This window comes from Cannabis sativa, chromosome 1, assembly GCF_029168945.1.
Source record: "Cannabis sativa cultivar Pink pepper isolate KNU-18-1 chromosome 1, ASM2916894v1, whole genome shotgun sequence".
Lineage (NCBI taxonomy): Eukaryota > Viridiplantae > Streptophyta > Magnoliopsida > Rosales > Cannabaceae > Cannabis > Cannabis sativa.
In genome coordinates, this window is record NC_083601.1 from 18597422 (window position 1) to 18609988 (window position 12567).

Here is a 12567-nt window from a genome sequence, read left to right on the forward strand (position 1 = left end):
CCTTGTATTTTCTAAAATAGTACAAATAGGACCCTGAATTGATTTTTTGTCAAAATAAAGTTTAATTATAATCCGATCTAAAAGTGCTATGACAAAACTGTTTACATTTTTTGTATCTGTTCGTATTAAGCATTGTCTTCAAGTTGGTTGTATTAAAAAAAAAAGTTGTCAAAAATTAAGCTCAGGGTCCTATTTTTACTATTTTAGAAAATACAGGGTCCATTTTGTCATTTAACAAAACACAAGGTCCAATCTGTAACTTTTGCAAAACACAGGGTCCAAAATGGTATTTACCCTAATTTATAATAATAGTGAAACTTTCTTAAAAAAAAATAAAAAAAGTACACTTCTCATCATTTTTAGCATAAAACACATTCAATTAATTAAAACATAAGAGCTTAACTCAAATCGCAAAAAAGGAAGCGGGTTGGAATTATTAGCCATATATATGGTAGTGAAATATAGAGAAATTCTATAATACACTCCTTTAAAATAGATATACATTGATGCATTCTTAGCTGTTTTAGCACCCGAAATAATTTTTAGTCAATTTTTTTCTCATGGTCATGTACGTTATAGTTATTTAAGACATCCTGCAAAATTTTAAGAAATTTGGAAAAATTTAACACGCCGAAAATTATGTTCAAACAGTGTATTGCACGCGTGACTATTTTATTTTATACGCGTGTAAAATAGACTCTTTGAACATTATTTTCTATATTGTAAATTATTCCGAATTTTTCAAAATTTTGTAGGATATCTTAAATAGCTATAACGTACATGAATATGAAAAAAAATTAGACTAAAAATTTTTTCTGGATGTCGAAACAAGTTAAGGGTGCATCAGTACACCCCCTTTTTAAGGGGGTGCATTGTAGAATCACCCTGAAATATATATAACTATGCATGTTTTTATCTTTATAAGTGTAATTAATGAATAAAATGTACACATATTTGATTCTATAATGCACATCCTTAAAATGAATGTACTGATGCACCCTTAAGTTGTTTCGGCATCTAGAAGAATTTTTTACTCTAATTTTTTCATATTCATGTAAGTTATATCTATTTAAGATATCCTACAAAATTTTGAAAAATTCGGAATAATTTACAATATAGAAAACAATGTTCAAACAGTCTATTTTACACGCGTATAAAATAAAATAGTCACGCGTGCAACACGCTGTTTGAACGTAGTTTTCGGCATGTTAAACTTTTCTGAATTTCTTAAAATTTTGCAGGATGTCTTAAATAACTATAACGTACATACCAAAAAATTATTTCGGATGCTAAAACAGATAAGGGTGCATCAATATATCTATTTTAAAGGGTGTATTGTAGAATTTTCCTATGTTTATCCTGAACCTCATACTAACTTATAATATTCTTTCATTTTACTTTATTTAAATTGATAAATATAATCATTAATTGTGTGACTACCGCATAATTGAGCAAAATTAGATATTCATGAATTTTGAAAGATATGTTTTTATTTGTTTTTATCTCTGGCTGTATTGTAATTTACGAAAATCGTTCTTGCATCAAAGGTACTTTTAGGTCTTATATGTACATTCTTATTTACCTTTATTCTTTTATTTTATATAATGTGCTTGTTATAAAAAATTTTTCAAACCAAACCACATGCAATTTTTTGTAATTTTTCAAACTATAATCGCACCACGAGATCTTAAAACTGTGAAAATCACACTGCGAAAAAGGTAATATAGTGTAGTGCGATTTGAGCGGTTAACACTATCATCATTATCAAATATTATAATAAAAATTTAAAAATATTGATCTAATAAAGTTTTAACAATACAAAAAAAGTTATTAAATTTTAACATCATAACATATATATACTAATCATCAAATTATTATATTAGATTATCTTAAAATAATGATATAATATACACATTCATTACATATATTAGTTCTTATATTAAAAAAAAATTATTACTGAAAAAATTAATAATTTTGTAATATATAGTACAGAGTAGTCTGAACCGCAATTATTAAATTCAAAACCGCAAACCGCACTGCATTGCACGATTTGGCAAAAATACAAATCACAATCGCACCGCAAAAGATTTCAAACCATATTTTTTATGCAGTGTGATGCGGTGCAACGGTTTGTGCGATGTGGACGGTTTGATGAACACCCCTATTAAGTATCTTTTTTTTATTAAAAGAGAAAAACATATTAATCAAAACAGAGCAAATGCTACAAAAACCAGCATCCACAAACTAATAAAAGACAGACTTACATATTACAAACAAAATCAAAAATTTGTTGGTCCCTCTTAGAGAGATTCCTCCTATTAACAAGTAGTAATCTTGCTTTAAGGAGGCGTTTGGTTGGGAGGAATGAAAATATAGAAATAGGAATGGGAATGGGAATAGGAATAGGAATGTAATGGAATAAAATTTAAAATACATAAAAAAAATTGATAAAAAAATAATTAAATTTTTTTTCTTGTTACATTTGAATGTTCATTCCTTTCTTTTTAAAATTGAATAGCCATTCCACCAAAATGGTGGAAAGAGCATTCCATTGGAATGCCATTCCAATACTTTAAAATACAACCAAATAAAGGAATGGAATGAAAATTGTTTCCTTTCCATTCCATTCTATTTCATTACCTCCAACCAAATGCCACCTAAGTGTGATTCTAATCAAATTATTCACATGAGAAACTAAGAAAACCTTTTGCTCAAAGATACAAGCATTATAATTCCATCAAATAAAATAAATTGTTGTCGCACAAGAAGCTGCAACAACTCTATGAAGTAGACTGCAATCTCGATTAGCATTCAACAACAAAAAAGCCAATTCAGGTAAGACTCAGGCCAAATAGTAATACGCATGAGATGTTTGAAAAAAGAACAATAAAAGAAAAAATGGTTATGACAGTCTCATCACCAACCTCACAAACTAGAAAGCTAATAGAAATTATGGTATTGCTAACAGGTAATCTTTGGCAGAGAATAAATTTATATTTTAGTATGGATAATCTGCACTAAATTATTTTATAATTATCAACTTTGGCATAAAGGGTAAGAAGAGAGTTCTAAAGCTTATTAACCTGAAATCTTCTCCTTTTTATAGCATCCAAAATTGTGTTTAGAATGAAAACACTCTTAAGATTAAGAAGTTTGCACCAATACCAACTCACATACCCCATACGAAGTATCTTTTACTTGTATTATTTTCACTCTAATAAATACATATATTCATCTCATCAAACATTCCTCTGAAACTCTCCTACTACTCCTCCTCCCACTCCCACTCCCACTCCCACTCCCACACATGGAATCCATGACCTTTCCATTACAATAAAGTATATATTTTTCAATAATTTTAGATATAATATTATATTTTGTATCATTTAAAATTGGCAAACGTGGAATGCACGTTTATAGCCGTAATACACATTTATATGAGAGCCCATCTTTATCCCACAATTCAAAATGTATGGAGAAGAAGAAACTAGATAGTGATATTAATAAACTTCACATACCAGTATTAATTCCATGACTAGTAGCACAATGCCATTGACTCCCATTTTTCCAAAGGCAATTAATTTGTCATATTTTTAAAACAATAATTGTAGAGATGACTCACGGCCAGTGGGTGAGCGTGAGTAGTGTAACAACTGTACTGTACACTGCGTTGATTGTCGTAACACTATCTCTTCTATATATTTCTTCATAAAAAAATCTCTTGCATATTAATTTATATCTCTCTTTAATATATAAATATAATAACACCCCTATTATTGTTGGAAAAAAATCTTCTGTCCCCAAAACCATGTCTCCACCTTGTCCCACCAATAAATTTAAGCCACCTATTTTCTTCATTTAATAGATACTTCAATAAAAATTTAAAAGGTTAAAAGACAGTTATCATTAAATTATTTAATAAATGAAAAAAAACAGGTGGCTTAAACTTGTTGGTGAGACAGGGTGGAGACATGCTTTTTGGGACAGAAGATTTTTTTCCATTATTGTTTGGGTCGAGAATTATTGCTATCACTTAGCAACTAACAGTCGGTACGTCGTTTAACATATTTCTTTTAAATTATTTATTTTTTTCTCCCGTGGGTTGGTTTAATTGAAAAAATAATAAAAAAAATTTAGGGTTGGTGAAATAGTAGTTTGATGCCTTTAATAATTTAGTCACGCTTTTGATGAAATAACACTGAAAAAATGTATTTGCTTTTCTTCCCCTATAATATCATTATTGCATATGTATTTGCATATGGTATTGTGTCCAAATTATTGTTGTGAGTGCAAATAGATATATATATATATATATATATATATGAGAGAGTCATCTTTCTCCTACGAATAATCAAATTAACAAAAAATGGAAAACAATAAACTAAATAGTGATGTTAACCAACTTCACGTAGCAGTATTCCCATGGCTAGCACAAGGCCATTTACTCCCATTTTTCCAAGTCTCCATGTTCTTAGTTCAAAAGGGTCACCGTGTTTCCTTCATCACCACCCCAAAAAACCATAGTAGGCTCCCAAAAAATCTAATTCCCTCAAAGCTATCCCATCTCATAACCTTCGTTGACCTGCCTTTGCCAACCGTGGACGGCTTACCCGATGGAGCTGAATCAACCGCCGACTTACCCATTCACAAAGTCCCATTCCTAAAGAAAGCCTTCGATGGACTCCAACCAAGTATGACTAAGTTTCTACAAGACTCCGGCCACGACGTTACTTGGATCATCTCCGACTTCGTTTGTTACTGGCTACCTCCACTCGCCAGCAGATTCAGGATCAAGTTGGTTTTGTTTGCCATAGTAAACGCCACTTCATTTGCCTTTTATTTACCGCCGTCGGAAATGGGTAGCGATTACCGCAGAAAACCAGAGGATTTCACAGTGGTTCCTAAGTGGTGGAATGATATGCCTTACGACGTCGCTTTTAAGTTGCACGAAATGGAGAATCACTGGAAGGGCATGGACTCAGATGTGTCTGATTTTCAGCGGTTGATGGAGGTGACTAAGGGTTGCCATATCATACTCATCAGGACTTGCCCGGACTTCGAGCCTGAATCACTTAGTCTTCTCAAGACTCTTCACAATAAACCGGTTCTACCAATTGGGCTGTTGCCACCGTCTGAACCACGTGACGATGAAGATCACGAGAGATGGGAAGCTCTGAAACTGTGGCTAGATGGCAAAAAAGACAAGTCAGTAGTTTATATTGCGCTTGGTTCGGAGTTTAGCCTGAGTCAAGAATTGATGCACGAGTTAGCTTTTGGAATAGAGAAATCTGGGTTGCCGTTTGTTTGGGTGATTAACAATCGGCCATTGGTGGAAGGAAAATTTGGTTCGGACATAATTCCATCTGGGTTCGAAACCAGGGTCCCTGATCGAGGTTTGGTATGGCGGGGTTGGGCGCCCCAATTGAAAATCTTGGGTCACCCTTCGGTTGGCGGGTTTTTGACTCATTGCGGTTGGAGTTCAGTGATCGAGGGACTTGGATTTGGGGTTGCATTGATTTTGTTTCCCGGTGGAATTGCAGATATGGGTTTGATTGGGAGGTTGCTGCACAATAAGGGAATCGGTTTTGAAATTCCACGAGATGATATAAAGGGGTCGTTTACCTGTGACTCGGTGGCTGAGTCGATTCGGCGAGTCATGGTGGAGGAGGAAGGAGAACCACTCCGAGCTAAGTCACGTGAGATGAGACAGATCTTTGGGAATATGGAACTCCAGAACAAGTACTTCAACGAGTTCGAGGAGTTCCTTCTCAGGGGAGCTTAGAATGAGTTGGCCTAATGAATTGTAAATCTTGATAAGTTTATAATAAGAAAATGCTTATATTTTTTAGATTTGTCATGAATAACAGCTATTATATTCGTATGTTATGTTTTTTAAATAATAATTTTTTTTGAATACTCTGTTCTATTCCACTATTAATTTGGTCTTTCTTGGAACAATCATCAATGTATATATACCTTATTCTAATATGTTTACAGATATTATTGTACCCTTCTACTCGCTTTACATACACTGCTAAAAATAGAAGATTAGTAAGTTGAGAGAGTACGTCCTTGTACTACTCGTACGTCAAGACTTGCTCTTGCTTACTTTACAGTACGACTGTACGTCACTCGCGCTAGACAATTTATTTTATATATTTTTTAACTTAAGTTCGGGTTGGTAAAATTTAAATAATCCGCTTAATTTAGAAAAAAAAAATCTGTAAACTGACCACCGGTTTAAGCAGTTTGATTGGATTAACCCGCCCAAACCGGCTAAACTTTTTTTTTTTTTTTTTAATTTTAAAGTCGAAAGTCAATAAAAATTAAAAAGATAAATTAAAAATATTAGGTTCCACCAAAACACAACACAATATATATAACTTTGAAACTAACAATTTAGTATATAACTTTATATTATTATATATTTAATCATTTATGTTATATATAATAAAAACTAAAAAGTAAACAAAAAAAAATTAAAGTCTAAAGTCAGGTTGGTCGGGTCATTCGGTTTAATTGGGCAGGTTAGCAATTTTCAACCCGCCCAAGTAAAAGATTGAGCTGTTTGTAATTTTTTCTCATTATTTCAGTTTGTAATTTTTATCGGTTTTTCGGTTTGGTTTGGGCGGATTATTCGGTTTGGGCGGTTTACGAATTTTTTTGTACAACCCTGTGAGATTGGAGATTTGTATATATAAGAAGTTTCTAGAAAGGCTAGTTTGTCCATCCGAAAGATTTCTTGTGAAATTAGTTGTTCCCTCTAGGAAGAGATTCCGAATAGTTTGTTCTAGTAGGTTTTGTGCCTAGCCAGAACTTCCTTCCAGATTACGCTTCATCAGTTTAGGACATATGTTCAGGAATGTTCGAAGAGAGTTTGATGTCAAGAGCTGACTTAGAGGTCTCATTGCAAGGAGCAAGTTAAATCGGTTAAGTCTTAACTGAATTAACTACTTAGTTGTTTGAAGTCATCGCTTTTGGGATTCATATCCTCAATCTATAAATACAACAAACCTCTTTACCTTAAAAAAGGATAACACGAAACACCAGAAGCAAAGCAGGCAAGTTCTTTGAGAGGGAGTTTGGAATGTGTGTGTATGTGTGGGGGAGAGAGAGAGAGAGAGAGAGAGAGAGAGAGAGAGAGAGAGAGAGAGAGAGAGAGAGAGAGAGAGAGAGAGAGAGAGAGAGAGAGAGAGAGGGATACAGAAAAAAGAGAGAATTGGATTTTGGGTTTTGTGAAGGGGAAGCTTCTGTAGATGAAGAAGCTTCTCAGAGAAGAGTGTTATAGAGAAAATACCTTGAGAGAATCCAAATAAAGAATTGCTCTTAACTGTATTGTTATTGCTCAATCAATAAAAGAAGTTTTGATGGTGTTTCAAAATTAGAGTAGAATCATATATCACATCGATATATCGGACTTGAACCAATATAATTTTTGGTATTAATTTTACAATTTTCTTGCATTGTTTATTTATAATTTTATTGTTTCTATTATATTTTGCTATTCTTTCAATTCTTGAATTTTGTTTAGTTGATTTTGTCATTACTAATTATTTGTTAATTTATTTGAAGCTAATTTGTTTCTGCACATATTTGAAATTTCCCGCATGTACGTGTGGTCAATTACTTAATTTTGACAAATTGAATCAGAACCATGACAAATTTCATTAATTCATTGATTTATCACAAAGTCTTGGTCTTCCCAATATTAAATCTAAATCCTAAAAGTAAACTCAACAAAATTCTCTGATATTTGATATTGAGAAATGTTAAGGGGTTAAGAGCCACTTTATAAAGGTACCAACGGATATATGGTATATTATCATTCGTGTATTCTCGTATTGGATTTTATATATTTTAATTTAATAAGTAATGTGAAAAATTACAGATTAATTAAAAATTATTATATCGGTATAGTGTCGAACACTTTATATTTAATCTTAAAATAGGGTGGTAGTTGTAAGATCATATATATACATTCTACTTTTTTTTTTAATAATTTTTAACTAAAATCGCTAAAATATCAAAATAAATAGCTATTTTACAATCCATACGTCACTAAAAACATGCATTGAGTCATGGGAAGAAGAAAAAAAATGCAATGCAATGCAATGAGTCGATAAAACATGTATAGAGTTAAAAAAGGTCAACTTAAGGCTAGCTCAAGTGGCCATAAAAGGGTACGTGTGTGTTGGAGGCCTTGGGTTCGAGTCCGAGATTATACATTGTAATATATAAACCCTTAATTAAAAAAAAAAAAAGAGTTAAAAGGGTCAATAAATAACGTGCAAGAATAAAGATTGTTATCAAATATATTGCTCTTTTAATGTCAATACATGTCAAAATGAACATCTTTTGTTTACTGATCTGTTGGGGTTTCCTTAATTATTTGTACTCTTTATTACAGCTAGCTTATGGTCTTCACCCTCCTTCATTATTAGAATTAATATTCAACCTAGTTATTATATTAAACCAAAATATTTGGGACCCATAATGATTTACCACCTGTTCTCGTGTCCCTTACATTTCTCTATATATTTATATGAGAGCACATCTTTATCCTACAAATCAAAAAGTATGGAGAAGAAGGAACTAAATAGTGATGCTAATAAACTTCACATAGCAGTATTCCCATGGCTAGCACAAGGCCATTTACTCCCATTTTTCCAAGTCTCCATGTTCTTAGTTCAAAAAGGCCACCGTGTTTCCTTCATCTCCACCCCAAAAAACCATACTAGGCTCCCAAAAAATATAATTCCCTCAAATCTATCCCATCTCATAACCTTCGTTGACCTGCCTTTGCCAACCGTGGACGGCTTACCGGATGGAGCTGAATCAACCGCCGACTTACCCATTCACAAAGTCCCATTCCTAAAGAAAGCCTTCGACGGACTCCAACCAAGTTTGACTAAGTTTCTACAGGATTCTGGCTACGACATTACTTGGATCATCTACGACTTCGCTTGTTACTGGCTACCTCCACTCGCCATCCGGCTCGGGATCAAGTTGGTTTTCTTTTCCATATTGAACGCCACGTCGAGGGCGTTTATGATACCGCCCCCGGAATCTGCTAGTAGTAATTACCGTAGCCAACCAGAGGATTTTACGGTGGTTCCTAAGTGGTGGAAGGATATGCCTTACGACGTTGCATTTAAGTTGCACGAAATGGAAAATCACTGGAAGGGCATGGACGCAGATGTGTCTGATTTTCAGCGGGTGACTGAGGTGGTTAAGGGTTGTCATATCATGCTCATTCGGACTTGCCCTGAGTTCGAACCTGAATCGTTGAGTCTTCTCAAGACTCTTCACAATAAGCCGGTTCTACCAATTGGGCTATTGCCACCGTCTGAACCACGTGACGATGAAGATCACGAGAGATGGGAAGCTCTGAAACTGTGGCTAGATTGCAAGAAAGACAAGTCCGTAGTTTATATTGCGCTTGGTTCGGAGTTTAGCCTGAGTCAAGAATTGATGCATGAGTTAGCTTTTGGAATAGAAAAATCTGGGTTACCGTTTGTTTGGGTGATAAACAATCGTCCATTGGTGGAAGGCAAATTGGGTTCGGACATAATTCCATCTGGGTTCGAAACCAGGGTTTCTGATCGGGGTTTGGTATGGCGGGGTTGGGCGCCCCAATTGAAAATCTTGGGTCACCCTTCGGTTGGCGGATTTTTGACTCATTGCGGTTGGAGTTCAGTGATCGAGGGACTTGGATTTGGGGTTGCATTGATTTTGTTTCCCGGTGGAATTGCAGATATGGGTTTGGTTGGGAGGTTGCTGCACAACAAGGGAATCGGGTTTGAAATTCCACGAGATGATATAAACGGGTCGTTTACCGGTGACTCGGTGGCTGAGTCGATTCGGCGAGTGATGGTGGAGGAGGAAGGAGAACCACTCCGAGCTAAGTCACGTGAGATGAGACAGATCTTTGGGAATATGGAACTCCAGAACAAGTACTTCAACGAGTTCGAGGAGTTCCTTCTCAGGGGAACTTAGAATAAGTTGGTCTAAGGAATTGTAAATCTTGATAAGTTTATAATAAAAAAATGCTTATATTTTTTAGATTTGTCATGAATAACAGCTATAATATTCGTATGTTATGTTTTTAAAATAATAAATTTTTAGAATACTCTATTCTATTCCACTATTAATTTGGTCTCTCTTGGAACAATCATTGTATATATACCTTCTGATATGTTTTACAGATATAGAACTTGTTTTATTATGGTTTTAGTTTTCTAAGTTTTTTAAATTGTGTTTTTAAGAGTGTGAATAGAAAATAGTTTTTTATCATTTTAAAAATTTAATAGTGTTTAGCACAAGTTTTTTAAAACAATTTTTAATTTTTTTTACTAAAAAAATTAATATTTTAACACCATACCATAATATGAATCTATTCTGTCTGGGTCTAGGATCTAAATATATAAGCAACAATATAAAATATAATATGTTAGACAAAAAAATTATTTTTAAAATTGAAAACAATATTTTGATATTATATATTTTTTAGTTTTTTAAAACATAATTTTTAAAAAATTGTTTTTAAATTTTTTTTCCAAACAACATCTATTAGTTTTTAAAAATTATTTTCTATTTTTTAAAACTGAAAAATAATTTTTAAGTTACGAAACCAAACAAGCCCATACACTATTAGAAATTAGGCTTTTAGTGACACCATATAGTGACACTCATAAAAGTGTGGGTCACTAAAAAATTAAGAGTGGCTTTTAGTGACACACAGGATTCGACTCTAAATGTTCAGTGTTTATTACGCGAAATGTGTGTCACTAAAAATATGGAGTGTCACTAAATACTAAAACCTAAAATATTTATAATTTTATAAAAATTAAATTAAAAAAAAAAACCAAGGCCTATGGAGACACGCGTTGCGCGTCACCGTACCGCTTTATTTATAAAAAAAAAATAAAAAAGAAAAATACCATATATCGATTATCAGCCCTAAACAATCAGTTTCATTTCTTCATCGATCCCAAACCCCTCTTCTCCCCTACAGACGCCTGCAACCCCTCCCACAGCTCATACCAGCCACCAAATAACTCCCCCCTACTGTCGGCGACACCCTCCAACATCAAAGACTATCTTCCAAAGGTCAAAGGAGGTAAGTATGATGGTTTTTGATTTTGTTAAGTTTGTTTTTATAAATATTTAGTATTTATTTTTCTTCTTCATCTCAGGCCGGCGGAGCTCCTCCCTCTCAGGCGACCGGTGCTCCTCCATCTTAGGCGCAGCGATCTCCTCCATCTCAGGTAACTTTTTTATTTTTTTTTTTTTTAATTTTCATTTTTCGTTTTTTAATTTTTTTTTTTCATTTCAGATTATATTAAAATAATGTGGGTTGTGTATAACCTCAAAAAAATTGCAAGATAAAAAATTAGTTAAAATTTAGGTATACTCTAATTTTGTATTTAAAATTTGGATGTAAATATAATTTTTTTTTTTAATTTCAGATTATTGATGTTGTTTTTTTTATTTATGTTTTTGTTTTTTTGTTATTTTAGATTATTTTAAAATAGAAAATTTAGGTATACCCTAATTTTTTATTTAAAATTTGAATCTAAATATAATTTTTTTTTTTAATTTCAGATTATTTATGTTGTTTTTTTATCAATGTTTTTTTTTTTTTTGTTATTTTAGATTATTTTAAAATATAATTTTTTGAGTACAAGCTCAAAAAAATTGAAAGAGCAAAAGATTTATTAAAATTTGGGGATACTCTATTTTGTATCTAGAGCTTTAATCTAAATATAAAAATTAAAATATTTTTTAGCATGATAAAAATCTTTTAGAAAACAAATATTATAAATTATAATTTTTAGTTTTAATAGAAGTTTTGACCTTTTTGATAGTCAAAGTTTACATGAAACTTTTTTTTTAATACTATGTTGTCTACTCTCTAAATCATTACTTTATTCGAAAATAATAATTTTCGAGTGGCATTTTTAAATCTCAAACATAAGAAAGAGAATAATAAGCAAAGTAAACTATACTTTTTATTATTATTATTAGCTTGATCATGATGATTGTCATTTCTATTACCTATTTTAATAGTTTATTTTCAATGTTATTATTAGTGTTTTGGTTACTAGCAAGGATTGTTACAAAGTTAACGTGATCATTTTAAATTAGAAGAGGTACGTGTGCATATATTTTTTTTTTTTTATGTTAATTAATATTATACCAATGTTAGAGGAGTTTGAATATCCTAAATATTCATCCATAGTGAAGTAGGTTTTCATAATTGTATGTTGCGGTGATAACGGAAGGTTTCTAACTTGTGTCCCTTAGTGAAGTAGGTTCTGCGAAAATTTGATTGTGTTGCGGTGGTATAAGGATGAAAACTTATTGCATGTTGGTTGAATTGTTTGAATTATTTGTTCGCTATAACAGATGGTTAGGTTAATATTATAGGGGAAATGCTGTCCAATTTTTTTTAGAATTTTATCTGTTATTATTGATAAATGTTTGCTTGTTTGACTTGATCGTATTGTTAATGAAATTTTATGTGCTTTATTTTTTAATTTTTTTTTTTATAATTTCATACGGATG

The 12567-nt window shown here is 32.4% G+C and overlaps 2 protein-coding genes across 2 annotated transcripts; both read left to right on the forward strand.

The window, feature by feature from the left end:
- The first annotated feature begins 4086 nt into the window (after positions 1–4086).
- On the forward strand, positions 4087–5914 carry LOC115702237 (UDP-glycosyltransferase 91C1-like). The gene has a single exon (XM_030629689.2). It carries the CDS (start codon positions 4367–4369, stop codon positions 5780–5782), a length of 1416 nt encoding a protein of 471 aa, XP_030485549.2. The 5' UTR covers positions 4087–4366; the 3' UTR covers positions 5783–5914.
- Positions 5915–8280: 2366 nt separating this feature from the next.
- LOC115702234 (UDP-glycosyltransferase 91C1-like) lies at positions 8281–10062 on the forward strand. The gene has a single exon (XM_030629687.2). It carries the CDS (start codon positions 8494–8496, stop codon positions 9994–9996), a length of 1503 nt encoding a protein of 500 aa, XP_030485547.2. The 5' UTR covers positions 8281–8493; the 3' UTR covers positions 9997–10062.
- Positions 10063–12567: the final 2505 nt, after the last annotated feature.